A 15,715-nucleotide genomic window follows, 5' to 3' on the forward strand; every position below is an offset into this window, starting at 1 on the left:
TGAACATAGGTAAACAAGCAGTAGAAGAACAGAACTTTAACGTCAAGATGGGTTAACCAAAAGTCTCTTTCAGCCAGGCTTGGTGTGATTTCTTGTATAAAAAAGCTTGCATCCTCAGAGGTAAAGCTTTTGGCTAGACTAAAAATGGAAACAGGATCAGGAAGCTCCCATGCAACCTCAATTTTCACTATTAAAAAGTTCTGTTAGCGAAAAGAAAAGGGGAAAGAGGTAAAAAGGAACAACATCCTGACTTAAAAATAAACTCAGATCACTGTACTACAGCGTACTTTATCATAGTACACTGAAGATTACCTGGCACATTAGATGCCTTGGTCCTTACAGAAACCCCAAAAAAGGGCCAGGTAAACAAGTGCTGCTCTTTCTCAAAAATCTGAGAAAAGACAGACAGCTGCTATCAGAACCCCAGTCTTGAAGACAACACACTTTAATAAAAAGCTCCTTTAATTTGAGAAGAGACCTACAAAAGCTTCAGCACTCTCTTGACCTCAAAGCCATCTAACAAGCTTCATACTTTCTTAGAGACTAACTAAAAGCTATTAATAAGAAAACTCAACCTCTCCAGTGGATCTTTTACATATCTTCATGCCAGGAAACCGAGCCTCCCTGCAACGGCAGCGATATCAAAGGCTGGTCAAAAGACAACTCGGGATTTAATGATAAGGAAGACCAAACTGAAACTTAATCCTACGTAGAGTGCAACTTCTGTTAGAAACCCATTTTTGCTCAAGGGCCCTGAAAGTTGTAGAATAGCAAAGGCTGGAAGGGAACTCTGGAATCCAGCCAGTCTGACTTCCCATTCAAGCAAGTGACAACTGTGAAACTGGATTCAACTTGCAAATTAAATAATTGTGTTCAAGGGTCCTAATCAGTCAAGCTCTGAGCACTTGCAAAGACAGAAATTCTGTAGACTCTTCTCCCATCTTAGCTGCATTTAAAAATTGCTACTACATCAAAAAACTAGGGAGAATTATTTTTTTTTTAATCCAAATTTGCTTAAACTGTTAGTTATTGACATAAGAAAGGAAAGGCATTAGCCCACCTCTCAGCATTACAGCATTAATGATTAGGCAATTTTTGCTGCACAAGTTTCTGGCTTCTCAGATATTTCAGGTTTTGTTTACCTACTCCCACATGATGGGGTGGCATGAAGCCCTGCCATACAACCTTAGTTCTTCATTAATTCATTTCTTTTTCCTTACTAGTGAAGAAGAAAATTGAGAACTGCTGAACTGCTGCCAAGCCTGTAATACCAAACAACAGCACTTAAAAAGATCTTCATGTGACTGAGGTGGCTTGCTCAAAAAGTTTAGGGTGGAGATTTAACCTCTCCTATGGCAGAGAGGCAGGCTGGAGTTTGAACATCACATGCGGGTCCTGCTCTGGAGAGTAGACTGGTGAACATAGGACAGTTGAACACTCCATCTTTGGCAATAATTCAGCTCAACAAGACAGGAGAACCTTCATGCAGGGACCACCAAAAAGACTATTTTTAATCTTGGGTCTCTTCCAGGGCAGAAGAGAGTACATAGAGGAAAAAATCAAGGGTCTTTATTACAGCAACAGAAATGCAGGGTGGCATTTGGGCATTTGACAAAGAACGGTGAGGAAGCCTTCCAGCCAACACACTATAAATGTCTTTATTTTACTTGACAGAGTAATACTGGAATGGGATATGATCAGCACAGGCTTTGGCCTATCACAAGCCATTTCAGAGAGAGAGGAGAATGTGATCATTTCCACTACATAAAGGAAACAGATGCTCTGGGGAGAGAGAAGAGATGACAATGCATTAGGGATGGGGGAAAAAAGTGGACTTTAATTCAAGTGAACAAAGCCTTGCACCAAAAATTAGCACAAGAATTTTCTGAAGAAGAAATTAGATAATATCGACAACAATGAGTTGACATCAGTGCCCTCTTTACAAACCATTTCCCTTACTGTAAGAAAGGAGATTAAAAATGGGTTTCATACAGCCTGAAGCAAAGAACCTTTGACAGACAAAACTATCTGGAGCATTTTGCTGAAGAATGCAGTGTGCTGTTTTCCACTTGCAGCATGACAAATCACATGAGAAGGAGAGAGCAGAAATAAATCCATTTTACCCCAACATCTTCCTGTAAAACACTGCAGCGCAGGTAAAGCTAACTGGTATTTATTTTTCCTGTCTAAAATCTCCCCGCAGAACAAAACCACCACCCAATAAAACAAGAAAATTTTATCCCAACAGCCACTGTTATAGGCACATTAAAATGTTTGCTGGATATGGCTTTGTATTCACAATTTTCTGTTCCAGCAGAAGAAATCACAAGTACTTTGTTTCTATAACTAAGACAAAATTACCCATTTGATGCATTTGCTTTTTGCTCCTCTTTTTACCTGGAGTTCCCTTTGCAGTAAAGGAACAGTCCTTTCTCTGAATAACCTTTCTGTTGCCCTGCAGGAATCTGAGCAATCTCTTCTAGAGGCAGTGCTCTGTTCCAGTTTGTTGCTGTGGGCCAATGCCCTTATTTTGTATTTCACATGTGTGCCCAAGCTGATTTGGGATGTGGTACTTCATGTTTGCTAGTTAGTTCTGCCTAGAAAAGTGGTCTCATACGCCATTCTACCAGACCCCCAGAGAGCTCCCGCACACCCCATCCTCATAGGTGTCAAACATTCAACAGCCATGCAAAAAGGGACTGAACTTTGGAAAAGCATTCAGTAGACATTCTCCCTGCAGGTCAAAGCCTCCCCCACATGCTCTTCCCTTACAGCTCTGAAGGCTATACAAGATTAAGCAAAGATTTATTTTGCTGGTGGCAAAGATCTTTTAAAAACCTCCAACCTTTCAAGTGAGGAAGCCACAGAGCCCGTGATGTTTGTGAGGAGATGAAAGGAAGTTTCTAAAGCAGAGGAAGGCACATGGGTATTTGGGGATGACAGCTCAATCTCATTTTCCTACTCTGCAATACAGATGATAGGCAACAGCCTCCCCCCCAAAAATTTTATTTAGGGAATTCAATACAAATACAGCATCCAAAATCTTATATTTAGGGAATCCAACACAAATCCAGTCCAGGTTTTCATTTAAACAAAGGAAGAGCACAGCTTTGAGAAGGAAAATGCCTGTTTCTGTTTGGCAGACTACATGACAAAGGAAGAAACATGAGAAAGGTTCACTCCATGAGAACTGAATTAAAAGAGAGCTAAGGTTAGATTAAACGTGTCTGGTAGCCTCAGTTTAATCTCTGGCAAAACCAACAGCACAATAAGCATCTTCTGCCTTTCCTTCTACCAAGGAAAGGCTCAGGAATGCGACAGCACAGGGTTTCAGGTTAGCACTTGAAATATTTTGACAGAGCTCTGCAGGGAAGACTATACCCTGCTTCCGCCAGTGACTTTCATCTCTTACTAACACCAGATGTACTACTCTTTTTTTTAAAATGTATATCAACACTAGCATTTCACTAAAGATCTATATCTCCCTCTGCTGAACAGATGAAGGGAACAGCAGCCTTGATGGGAACCGCCAACTGGGTTTTTAACCTTTGTATTAGACAGATTCCCTATGGCTTGAAGTTACAGATGACATTTGCCAGGTTATGGATAATGGTCTTTACACACTGGGGACATTTTTTACTGACTTGTCTAAAGCTTTTGACACAGCAGCCCATAAAACCTCCACCCTAAATAACTATTAAGGAGAGAAGGAGGAGACATAAAACATTAGATATCTTAATCAGTTGAGAAAAGGGCTCTGATGGGAGGGGGAAGCAAAACAGATTTCTCTAGAACTCCTTTGAAACTTTGACCTTTATGGTTTTGAAGAGCTACAAAGATTTCTCACAGGAATAAGGGATATATGGGTTTTGTGCAATTCAAAGATTGCCTTCTATCAGACTGTTGGGAGAAAAAAAATATTCAGTATGCATAAGGAAGACTTACTAATGTTACAAGACCAGTGAAGACAAGACAATAGCATTAACAATCTGTAGCTTTTGTAAGAATTCATTCTTTATGTCTGAAAGAGAAAAAGGAATTGTATACTGTTCAGACTCTTAATACAACTTTTCTCAATGGTTATGTAACATGTATGGCTCGATGTGCACCAGTGCATGTAGGCTGATGTCCAAAACAGGTTTCAAGACTCCTAGAACATGTGAAGAACAGTAATTTTACAGTAAAAGGTGCTTCAACCCGTGCTGCCTAAATGGACTACATCTCAGAAGATCCAAAACTTCTCACATGAGCACCAGGAGTCTTATTTGTCCAATGAGTGCTGGATCCACCTACCAAAGCCAAAAGTACTACTTCATTTGCTGAACAGATCTCTTCCCATTCAAGATACTTTCTGCATGCAGTATTTGCTCTTACTGCAAACCCCTGTCAGCTCTGGTTCTTGAAAGACTCCAAGTCCTGCATGTCACAGAGCTGCGACAGAGGGAAGGGGCAGCACAGTCATGACTCCCAGGGACCACATGCTCCAAGAGATCAAGATCACACAGATAATAGCTTGAGACATTAAGAAAGGCAGATATGAAAAGGAACATCTTCCCTAATATTTTAGGAGTGTATTTATGAAGCAACAGCTTTAAGGTTTCTGTCACATCAGCAAACATCATACAAGAGCCACCAAACAGGCTTCAGAGCAGTCAAACTGGCTCTATGGAAAGCACAGGCTGCTGCCATATGCATTACGATATGCAGCTCAAGACCCAAGTTTGCCAAATCATCAGTCAAACCCAATTTTAGTCCGGAATGACATTTTGCTTCACTAGCCTGAGGAGATATAAGCCTTCCTATACTAGGTTCTGGAGATGGCGATCTGATTCATTACGTAAACTGCCCTCAAAGCAGACTCCACTGCAAGAGACAGCGGATATTAAATATCGTGTCACAATCGCTAATATTCAAGCTTCAGATAAGAACTTTTAAACCAAACCCCCAAAGGTATAGTGGGTCATGCAGACAAGGAAATAAGCACGGGAAAGCACATGATGATACACGGGTATCCAATGTGGAAAAGAAGCAATGTACACTAGCTAGGCAATGAAAGAAGTCATGTGAAGAACGCCTAGATTTGTACACACATCTTCTCAAATTACTTTGTCATCTTGAGATTCAAATGGCTAAGAGGGCATCTTCAGAGGAACCTAGCCCAAACATTCAAAATCTCTTCCCTTAAAAACTCATGCAATGCTTAGATACTATGAAAAGATACCTTTTGAGATGAAAGTCCGCACTGCATCTGCGGGTTACAGCTTTTTCTATGCAACGTGACAATCTTCACCAGTTTGTGTGGGAATAGGAGTGTATGTTACAAAAGTCTAAACGTGCACACTACCTAAATAAAAGGCTGGAACAGCTAATTATGCAGCAATCTGAACAGGAGATAACACAGGAAGCCATCACAGAGGATGTCATTCTAGTGAACAAGTCCCTCAAATAAGCTACCAGAAAAAACGCAACTTTGGAAACTGCCAAGGTTAGAAAGGATTAAACTCTAAGGGATGCAGCAACAGCTCATAGCAAGAGCAATTTGGCACTGCGAGGAAAAGATGAATCTTGGAGTTGCCTATCTGTTCCTGGATTTCAAGGCTCATTTCAATTTAAATTTGAATTTTGTAACACTGACTAAATGACTTCTACACCACTCGTAAGACAAAATGTTCAGGAAAAGAATATTTAAGCAAACAATTAGCAGGCTCATTTCTGCTAATAACAGATTTATCCTTTTCTCTAGAGAATCAAATGGAGCTTTTCAAGTTCATTTTATTCGTTCACTTGTTACTGAAGTGTGACGACCTCTGGGATAAAGCCAGGAAACTCCCAATAGGTCTCTGTACTGTTACTCACTACTCATTGCAAACACTTTATCCAATACAAGTCAGAAACTACTTTTTGTGTGAGTTATATAGGCTTTTAAACTCTGAAGCTTATGTGAAATTTGCACACGCAGCATGCCCTGCACACCTCTGAGTGGTTTCACGACCCTTCATGATTTCCTAGGAAGCAGCTGCAGTGAGGCAGGAAGACACTGTGCACTGCCTGGCTGATCTGGCAGCATCTCTGATATGCAGACACAGGCAAGTCAGTTTAACTGCAAAAAATTGTAGGTTTAAGTAACACTGCACAGCCACAGCTCTCCTAATTGTCAGTCCTGAACAGAAGCAGAATGATCTACCCACCAGTGCCAGAAAGATTGTCTTCACCAGGACAGAAGGTAAGGTTTGATATTTTGCTTTCATTTACATCTCAGCATCCATGAATAGTGGTAACATTTAAGTCAAGTCTTCAAGACTGTGTTACCTTAAACAATCCCACTAAGCCCAGTGCTTCCCCCACAGTAAGTACTGTTGGGACAGAAATATGATCATAACCATACTGGCCAAAACCAGAGATTCTTCCAAACAACCGTCAACTGACTGAAGTGCTGTACCTGCTTTCAAAGGTTACAACAAATAAAACCTTTGCACTGAATCCTGGAATGAGTTTAAGTTGTAAGGCGACAAGCATACACTTCCAAAACACGGACCTTGTCCCCCTGCTTCCCCTGCCAATAGCCTCAGAGATCACGGACTGGAGGAAGATACTGACCACCCACAAGAAAAGCCAACCTGCGGGTGAAGTCCAATACAAGTAACAGCAAAGTCCTGGACTGCTGCACGCCATACATTTCCTAAAGGCTGAATTCTGAGCACTGCTGTGAAGTTTTTACAGGCTTTCAAGAAAGGCCTAACCTTCGTCTGTGCCTTTGAACACTGTGTTCAATTCATACGCTAAAGGTAATCTTGTAGCTTAAGCCCAAGGAAGCTGCCTAACCCCACCCTAAACATGTCATATGTTCACACAAATAGATTCTTTCTGAGTGACAGCAGGCTCGCAATAGAGTACTTACCCATGAGAATCTATTAAGGTAAGACCTTGCTTTCAGCTGGAAAACATTAATTCTCTTTCCAAAAAGGTACACTGCCTTCTTGGTCATTAATATCACATCATTCTTCTGAGCTGACTGACAAGCCAAGCAAGTCACCCAGATGTGAGGCAGCATGAAAGGCTAGCTCTACAGAGAGATGTTGGGAAAAGAGAAATCACTGCTCCCATTACCGCAGCAGAAAAAAAATAATCAGTATTTCACCGGTCAAGGAAGGTCCCCAAAGTGGTCCCACTTGGACACCAGGTATATTAGCAAAATTGAACAACGCTGATGAAGCCACATGTGACCCTGAACTATAAGTGCATAAGGGCAATGCTAAGATCTTAAGAGGTGGGTAAATAGTTGCAAATGAATACAAAGCTGTTGACATAGCAACAGTAGTCCTTCCCACAAGCTGGATGCTGTGGATCGGTATTGTTAGTTTTGTGGTCGTTCAACAATGAAAGAAAGGCAGCAGCATTCAAAGCCAGAATATGATGCAAAACCTGCTGGGGAAGGGCAAGACCATCTTTGAAGGAAAAGCACTTTCTTGGGACACTGTCTTACTCAGCGTCACTGTATAGGTAGCAAAGGGAATAAGGAGAGAGAGCAGGAAAGGGGAGAAACCTCAGTACTAGGAGAAGACCTCATGTCTGCTGAGGATTTGCCCCTTTTAGTTAATGCTGGTCGCAATTTAGGCTGCCAAAAGACTGTCTGGGGCTAGCACTGCTGTTCTAGGATCAGGGCATGACCTGATCCAGAAAAAAGGCAAATTTTGGCCACACAATTGCAAGTATGAGGAAAGAGATGGAAAAGCACAAATTGGCTATCTCCAATGCAGGTAGGTAGTCTCAAACTTTGAGGCTTTAAGTACTAAACCCAACACACATCAGCCCTGCCCCACATTTCCCTGCCTTGGCCACTTTATCTGAACCCACACCATCACGAGTCCAAACTCGTGAACAGCACAGTGAAGTGCTTTAGAGACCTGATCAAGGTTAACACTAACTCCACAAAATCTTAAGCTCTGACCATGTTGCAGCTGTTCTGTTTCTCTCCTCTACCAATCTGCACCTCTCCTCAGCTTCCACTTATTTTGTGAAGCTCCAGGAGAGCAGATAGTATATCCTGCATCTCTTCACCCCTGAGGAACTCCTCTCATCCCCCAGTCCAACCTGCTAGACTTGTGGGTCCTGCAAGATAAAAACGGTGTGCGAAATGATGATGCATCTAATGTTAAAAACTCAGGAATCTGAAGTTTTGATGACATGATCTCTGCATAATATATAGGAAATAAAAGGTCAGTGGTAGCTGCTGACAGTATTACAGCATGCTGGGAATAAAGCATCACTACTATCAATAGCTACGCTTAGCTCACTAGAGCTAGCAGACAGTCTGATCTCACCCAGACTACACAACTTGGACATTCAGGCTGCACACTGCATGCATTTTCAGCCTCTTTTTTTTTTTAAATTAGGGAAACTGTACTGCTAGAAAAATATATGGGTTGAGGGCATCAGTGCTATTGCTGAGGCAGAACAATAATAACTTTGGTCATGATTTATATAGCTAATTTCAGGATAAAACCCTATCTATTTTTAAAAAGAGGAAAAGACCACAAAATTACCTGTTTCTGTATTCGGCAGTGATTACAGTTTATACTGCCCAATGTTTCAACTCAGTAAGCATGCAAATAGAATATTTTATTAAAGTAACAGACAAAAGGGATCTTTTCTTCTTTATGTGCCCTCTCCACTGAACAGATTTTATCAAGCTACAGCCAGACATGCTAGCTTCCCTCTCACCTGAAGTGCCTGTCTGATTTTAAAAGACTTATTTCCCAAACCAAATACCTATTCCTCTCTTGTATAGGCTCTATTTCCAGTTTATTGCTCATTTATTAAGTTTTAAGCTACCAGAATGATCTTTTGGTCATCTAAAAGCTTTCAGAGTGAAGAGCCCAAAAAAGAAACATGTATATCATCCATATTAGATGGTAATCCCAGGATTTGCTTCTATAGTGGCAACTAAAGCATGGTTTTCCTATAGCATCTGAAGCCAAGCCAGTACTCTGTACTAAAGGAGAGTGCTCCACACAGAGATACACAGTCCAACAACACTTCTGACAATGGCTCCATCTAAATCAAAGCATCACAGCAATGCCTTCCATTATTACTACTGGTGTTTACCAACAGGTATACTGAAGCACAGAGGGTTTGACCAAGAAATCCATACAAATCCCAATCCTGACCCCCATCATGCCTTTTTCAGGAGGCATCATTCAAGGCAGTTGCTTTGTGTTCTCCTTCTGCTGCCAGTGATGGACATGGATCTGCAAAGGAAATTGGCCCAAGGGGGAAAAAAGATGTTTTCCATGCAACAAGATATGAACAGCAGTGCACGGTCTAGCAGAGTCAGCAGTCTTGTCAGGGAGAAAAATAGAGCCAAAGCTGCTGGAGCACTAACCCCCAATTTGCTCATTGTGCCACAAGGTTCACAGCCTGACCTTGCTTCAAAACCCATCACCACAGTCCTTCAGTTCACTCCCTTTATTTGGCAATACAGCATGGAAACTGGGCGCAGGTGGAAATACTATTTTTAAACCAAGCTGCCTGGTTCAGGATTTCCTACAGAGCCCTGACACTGCGGGTACATGACTGGCTATATACACTCCATTACAGCTGAGGGACACAGATGAAGGCCAGGCTGCCATCACACTCAGCACCAGACACGCAAAAGTGACCCAAGAAGCCCCCAGTTTGAGGACCAGAGGTCCTCAGCAGATAAAAGCCACACAGGGAACAAAAGGGCAATGAGACCATTTCAATAGGCTGCTGCATCAGCTCATAAAATTCATGGCATGTGTTGCTAGACCTCTAATGGGATTAAGTATCTTCCTTATTTTTCTGTAAAAGGGAGTTCTTCTAAAATCACAGAAAGTGACAGAAAGCACAAAAGGTACCTCTGAGTGTTTCACCTGTGCACAATATAGCACAGGCAGAGCTCTGTCACAGTCAAAACACTACTAACAAATGAGAAGGGATACGTAAACTGGAGACAGGGTAGAAAGGACCTTAAGACAGCCATCCTTTTTCTCTGCAGAATGCAAAGAAGGAACCAACACAGAGATTTACAGAGATGCTGATTAATTGAAGCATCTGATTAGGAAAACCTACTTCAAAGAGGCATTCTGAATAGATAGATGTAAGTGGGCAAGATTCATTTGTCAAGGGCAGAGGAAAATGTTTCCTTAAGCAAGGTGTGAAAGAAAGACCTTATGAAAAGGTGTTTCAGCTGTATCAGTAGTTAAGAAAGACCCTCAAGAGCAAACAAAACCAGGAAATGAAAATTGAGAAAGCCATAATGTCAAAATGTTAACACCAAAAAAAGTTAGAACTGCAGTCAAAACTGTGTTGAAGCGAGCCATGCTAGCTTGTAAGCTATTCTGCCTACAGAGAAAGGGGGGAATTGAAATATGTATGTTTAGTAATTTAATAACGGTGTATTAAATCAATTTACTTCCTTCTTTCATCTCAAATATTAAGCACCAATACTTCCCCCACCAAACATTTCATCAATTGCTTATCTCATCAAGTCTTAAACCATAAATACATATATAGACACACATAAACACAGACACATATATAGCATTAATTTCCATCAAATGAACAAATAAAACAAGACAGCATATACAGGAGCAGCACTTCTGCATAAATACTGTACAAAACTGTTGGGCATGCAATGCTAGGGAGTCTTGGCTCTTTCACCATTGACCAAATCACTGAATAAGTAACTGAAACTATTTTCAAAACTGAAAATCCTCTTAGCAGGTGAACAAGCCAAGGCAGAGCTAGGACAGCTTTCTAAAATTGCTCACTACACTGGTCGCTGAATATGTGTTTTGCATTGCTTATCTTTATTCTGATTGGGGGCGGGCAAATAGGAATGGCCAAGTAAGTGTGCCCAATCTGCCTTTTATTTTTTTTAAAAAAAAAAACCTACAAGGAAACCAGCTTTGAGTCTTCCTTTATTAATTTTTACATAAAGTTAGATTGCTTTTTCCATAGATTAGATTAAGTTAAACAAGACTAGCTGAAACTGATGGAGCAAAAAACTTTGTCTCCATCATAACACATTAAACAGGACTGGTTTACTATATGGAGTACAAATGCTGACACTAACTCATTTCTTTGATTTGACTTTTTTCAGAGTTCAGAAATAACTTAAAAACTCCAGTATTTCTTTTAATTTCATATGCCATTTTTTCACATTTTTATGGCTGAAAGATCAATTAGAATTCCTTTGTGGGAAGTCATTCCCATCAGTTCAATTACTCCATGTAATTGTTTCAGCAATCATAGTTAAATATCCATTTTAATTTTTATTTAGAGACTCAATTACCAGGCATCAAGCAGATGTAAACACTTCTAAAATTTTAATCTTTTCTCACTCTTATGCCTTCTTCCTGAGTACAAATAGCATTTCACCCCTCAGCATTCTCTAAGTCATAAAAACGCCCATGTAGACATTTAAAACCTCCATGTAACTCCTGATGCTCACTAATGCCTCTTTCCCAAACACACTTGTTGAAGACGAGCCCCGCGTGGTTTGCTGGATGTGGCTTGGGGATAGAGATGCTCCCATCTGCTTCCATCCCACGTGCCCTACAGCTCTGAAAGCCTTCCTAGATTTATGTGTGTGTTATCCCCCCTCCGCCTTTCAAGTGGAAAGGAATCCCAGTTACTGATTTATCAGGAAGAATTCTGTTTTGTAGTGCTTCTACATATCTATTTTAATCAGTGGCTGACGCATTTGGGGCTGGTGCGCTCATCTTTCCCTAGAGCCTTTCACAGATAGCCCCTTTCATTCAAATGCTGCTAGTAGGTATTGTAATTCAATTCTATTCTTGCATGTAATTCACTAAACTTCAGCAATATGCCTGTCGAGCAAGTCAATATTTTACACTCCAACTTGAATCCATTTTTTGCAGTGTATCAAAATGCAAATTTATTTTTTCCTACTAAGAATCACAATCAAAGTAGAACCAGCCTGGAAATGGGAACACCTAAATGAAATGGCAAGCCACTGGTTGCAAGAACGATCAACGTATCTCCTGAAGTCCAGAGATAACAAATGTCATCAGAACATCTAGTTACAAGTGCATTAAAACTCCCCAAGGGGAAAGAAAATACGGAGTTGGTTAAATATTTATAGGTACCTCTAAGTTTCAGTTGTATTGTGCTATGCACGCAGCAGTTTCCTCCCAAAGCGATACCTGCTCTGTTTTCAAAAAATCTTTGTATTATCACCAAGAACTATTTAATGTAAGTGAATGAAAGGCTCATCGTGCCTTCCCCACTGACTACTTCAAATAAAACCATTAACAATGATCTTTGCCCAATGTAGGAAAACAAAAGCCCACCCATGGGGACTGTAGTTGCAGCTACGGGAAACACACACAGCCACTGTTTTATGGCACACCTCAGGTAAAACCAGTTAAAATTCCCAGTATGGCTTTGTAGTATTTATAGAGTAATGCTATAAATCAGAAAGAACAACTATCACAGTGTTAACACTTTGCTACGAGAGTCTCACAGCTGAGCTTTGCCTGGTTGCCTTAGTGACCTCAACACACACACTGGGAGGCCACTTGCTTTCGTGAGCTTTTATCTCTGACAGAGGCACCCAAATTAAAAAGCCAGGCTGCAGGATGAAGTTGACACTTGGGTATCATGATGTCTTCTGGGTGACTGCACATTTGAAAAGCTTTGCCTCTGAGGCGTTTTAACTGCAGACACCTCAGTCTTGGGCACAGCAGTCAACCTCACTCACATCTGGGGGGGAGGGGGGGGGATAAGAAACAAAGGAAGGAAGAAACAATATTCTTTGCCCAAAACCCCTTTTACCTACCTGCACAGCCAAAAGCTAGGTGATACCTAGAAGAGGGGCTGAATTTGACGCAACACACATTAGCCTTTGCCTCGATGCTTGCTACTGAGTTGTCCAAGTTGGTAGACCACAGCTTCACTAGAGGAACAGAAAAAGAGAAATGAGGAAACAGGAAACAACAAGAAAAAAGTCAACCTCATTTGAAAGGCATAAAATCTAGTTATTTCATAAATTAGATCCTGGAAAGCCTCAGTTGCCAAGATGTTAGTGATTATAAAGGGTCAGTTGTCACCAGCAGTTGCCAAGTTTGAGAACGTTCTCAGGTGCACACTGTAAATATTGTGACCACCTCTATACACACACGAGATCTTGAAAGTCTCTATCCTGCATGGCTGAGAACATCAGAGCAGGTGACTAACCACGTTATAATCTCAGCATTTAAGACTATGGCATGCAGATTCACATAACCAAGAACAGGAAGGCTTCCATCCTTTTTTGTTTTGCCCCTTTGCTCCAACGCAAGAACTCCGTGCTCCATGGCAGAATTGCTTTGCACAGAATAAATATACGCAATTGTATGCTTGAGCACAGCGAGTGAGAACAACTTGTTTTATTCTCGAGAAACTGGCACAGGCAGGAAAGAAATCAGTATGCTGGCTTCCTATGATGATATATTCCCTCAGTACAAGAACTCTACTGTTCTACTAGGCTACCGTGTGAACGCCGATTAAACTATGCAGTACAGAATGAGCTCTTCCCCCAAGTACCCACTTCAGCGCTTCACAGGACAACCAACAGAAAAAAAAAAGCAGCTTTTCAAAATACAGCCTCCCCCCACCCCTCCAAACATTTCAAGTATCATTTAACCTTAAGATGAAGACTGACAGGTGCTCCCCACGTAGCCAATCTTACTACTAAAAGCTAGAGATGAAACACTTTGCCCTCTGCCCAGGTGAAGGGGCAGCATATTGGCATCAAGCCCCACTGATGCCTACAAGGCAGAAAATAAGATTTCAGTGATAGCCCCCCCCTCACTTTTCTTGCTGAGCGGGTTGCACAGTACTTGAGTACCACAATCGGCATGCTGAGGTAGGAAGCAGAACAAGCTGAAGCCGATATTTGAACGCGCAGGAGCTACATGTAGGTTTAATCCCCTAACACAGCTCCTCATGAGCCTGGGCTTCTTCAGATCTATGGCCCATGGCTCCTCTGCTGTCTTTTTACAGAACGCTCACTTTGGAGGTGAAGTGAGCAAAAATGGCAAAAGAACATGAACCTTGTTACCTACTGTAGTTGACACATGAGGTAAGCAGTCTTACGGTATGTCTCCCCACCATCTGACAGGTCCTCTATCACCTCTTGGTCGGTTTTCCCAGGAGCTTTTTGAAGGAGAAGTAAGGCTGCCACATGGATAACCCAAGGATGTTTTACGTGGTCAGGGATAAGGAGGAACACTGGCAGGTTCACTCTAGTACACCCGCTTTTAATAGTACAGGAAGCAACGAAAAGCAACGATATTGCGCTACTTGTGACCATAACTAGGAGAACTGCTTCAAGATGAAGGAAATACAGGGCTGCTCTGAGCACACCAAGGAATTACTTTAAATACCGCACTGTGTGGGTATTTGACAGCTGCCTGGAACCATTATAAAGCAGCACACACATACACTAGAAATACAAACACTGATGCATACTGCATTCACATAAGCATTATGTACAATTCAACGAAAACAGCGCCCACCCTGTTGTTGGTTTTCAGAAATAAATCCATTCTCATTTACCAGAACTATAATACTCATCCAGAACATCTAGCTACATTACTAAATAAAGCCAAGAGCTTTGCAAGCACGGCTTAAGATGCTCTCTTCTCCCACGTGAGACTGGATGATATACCTCCTCCATCATGTTCTGCGCTTGGGGGCAGGGAGGGGAACGAAGCCAGGAAAGACAACTTTGCAAAACAATAAAACATTAGCATTTTGCTTCAATGAGCAGACACCAGGAGATGTATAGTTTAAGTTGCAGTAGCAGAAGAGGACATAAACTTTATGGATGAGATGCTACAGGAAGAAAATACCGCAATTACAAGAGGATGCTGTCAGCAGACAGCATTGCTTCAACTTGAGGCACGCAGAGAGGTTCATGACTTCACAGTTCAGAGCAACCTTCTGCCCAAGTCTAATACCAAAACCACACAGGCTTGTCTTGAAGCCTTCCAACCAGGTATCAATATTTGAAGTTGCATCTAAAGCAGCCAAGTCTCTCCTTGACACCACCTCTAGTAAACTAACGGCCATCTGGTCTCAGTTTTGTAGGAAAAGCTGAGGGCTCAGTTTCAATTTGGCTCCTTTTTTCATTCAAGTTTTCAGGTCATAAACTGAGCTATTTAATCTGGTGAAGTCAGCCCATGTGTTCAAAGCCATCATCGTATTTGTTACAACTGACAGACAGATAGCAGTCTGCAATTTCTGTGATCTAACTGCTGTGGGATACACCAGGCTCCAATTACATCTTAGTCAGTACCATAGAAAAGGATGTATGCGACATATAACGGCACGTAATGAAACATGTCAGGTTTTACCTGGAACTGCCCATTATTTTTTAAAAAGAACTGACAGGTTAATAAAGAATAATTCATAAGGATAGAGTTTATTTGCTGTAGCTTTCAGCAATTTTGCTGAGGTTGAGGCAGTAATTATACAACATACAGATGTCTTGATAACACCTAGAACTGTGTTGATGAGACAAGCAACTATCTGAGACTGACTATTTCTAAAACACATGTTCTCAAAGCATATGTTTCCTAATTTTGCAGCTGCTGAGACAGACATCTCTATATGGTCAAATGTCTATACCTTAAAATAGTAAGAAGATGCCTCCAGAACCCCATTTTTGATTTAAAATGTTTAG

The 15,715-nt window shown here is 41.3% G+C and overlaps 1 protein-coding gene across 2 annotated transcripts in view; it reads right to left on the reverse strand.

Annotated features, from left to right (window-relative positions):
- Positions 1 to 15,715, reverse strand: part of COP1 (COP1 E3 ubiquitin ligase) — a 127,711-nt gene that overhangs the window by 44,164 nt on the left and 67,832 nt on the right. For both annotated transcript variants that reach the window (XM_055815075.1, XM_055815074.1), the window contains exon 15: positions 12,827 to 12,943. In XM_055815075.1, coding sequence (XP_055671050.1) covers positions 12,827 to 12,943 — 117 coding nt within the window. The remainder of the gene's footprint in view (positions 1 to 12,826; positions 12,944 to 15,715) is intronic.

Source organism: Falco peregrinus, chromosome 10 (assembly GCF_023634155.1).
Source record: "Falco peregrinus isolate bFalPer1 chromosome 10, bFalPer1.pri, whole genome shotgun sequence".
Taxonomy (NCBI): domain Eukaryota; kingdom Metazoa; phylum Chordata; class Aves; order Falconiformes; family Falconidae; genus Falco; species Falco peregrinus.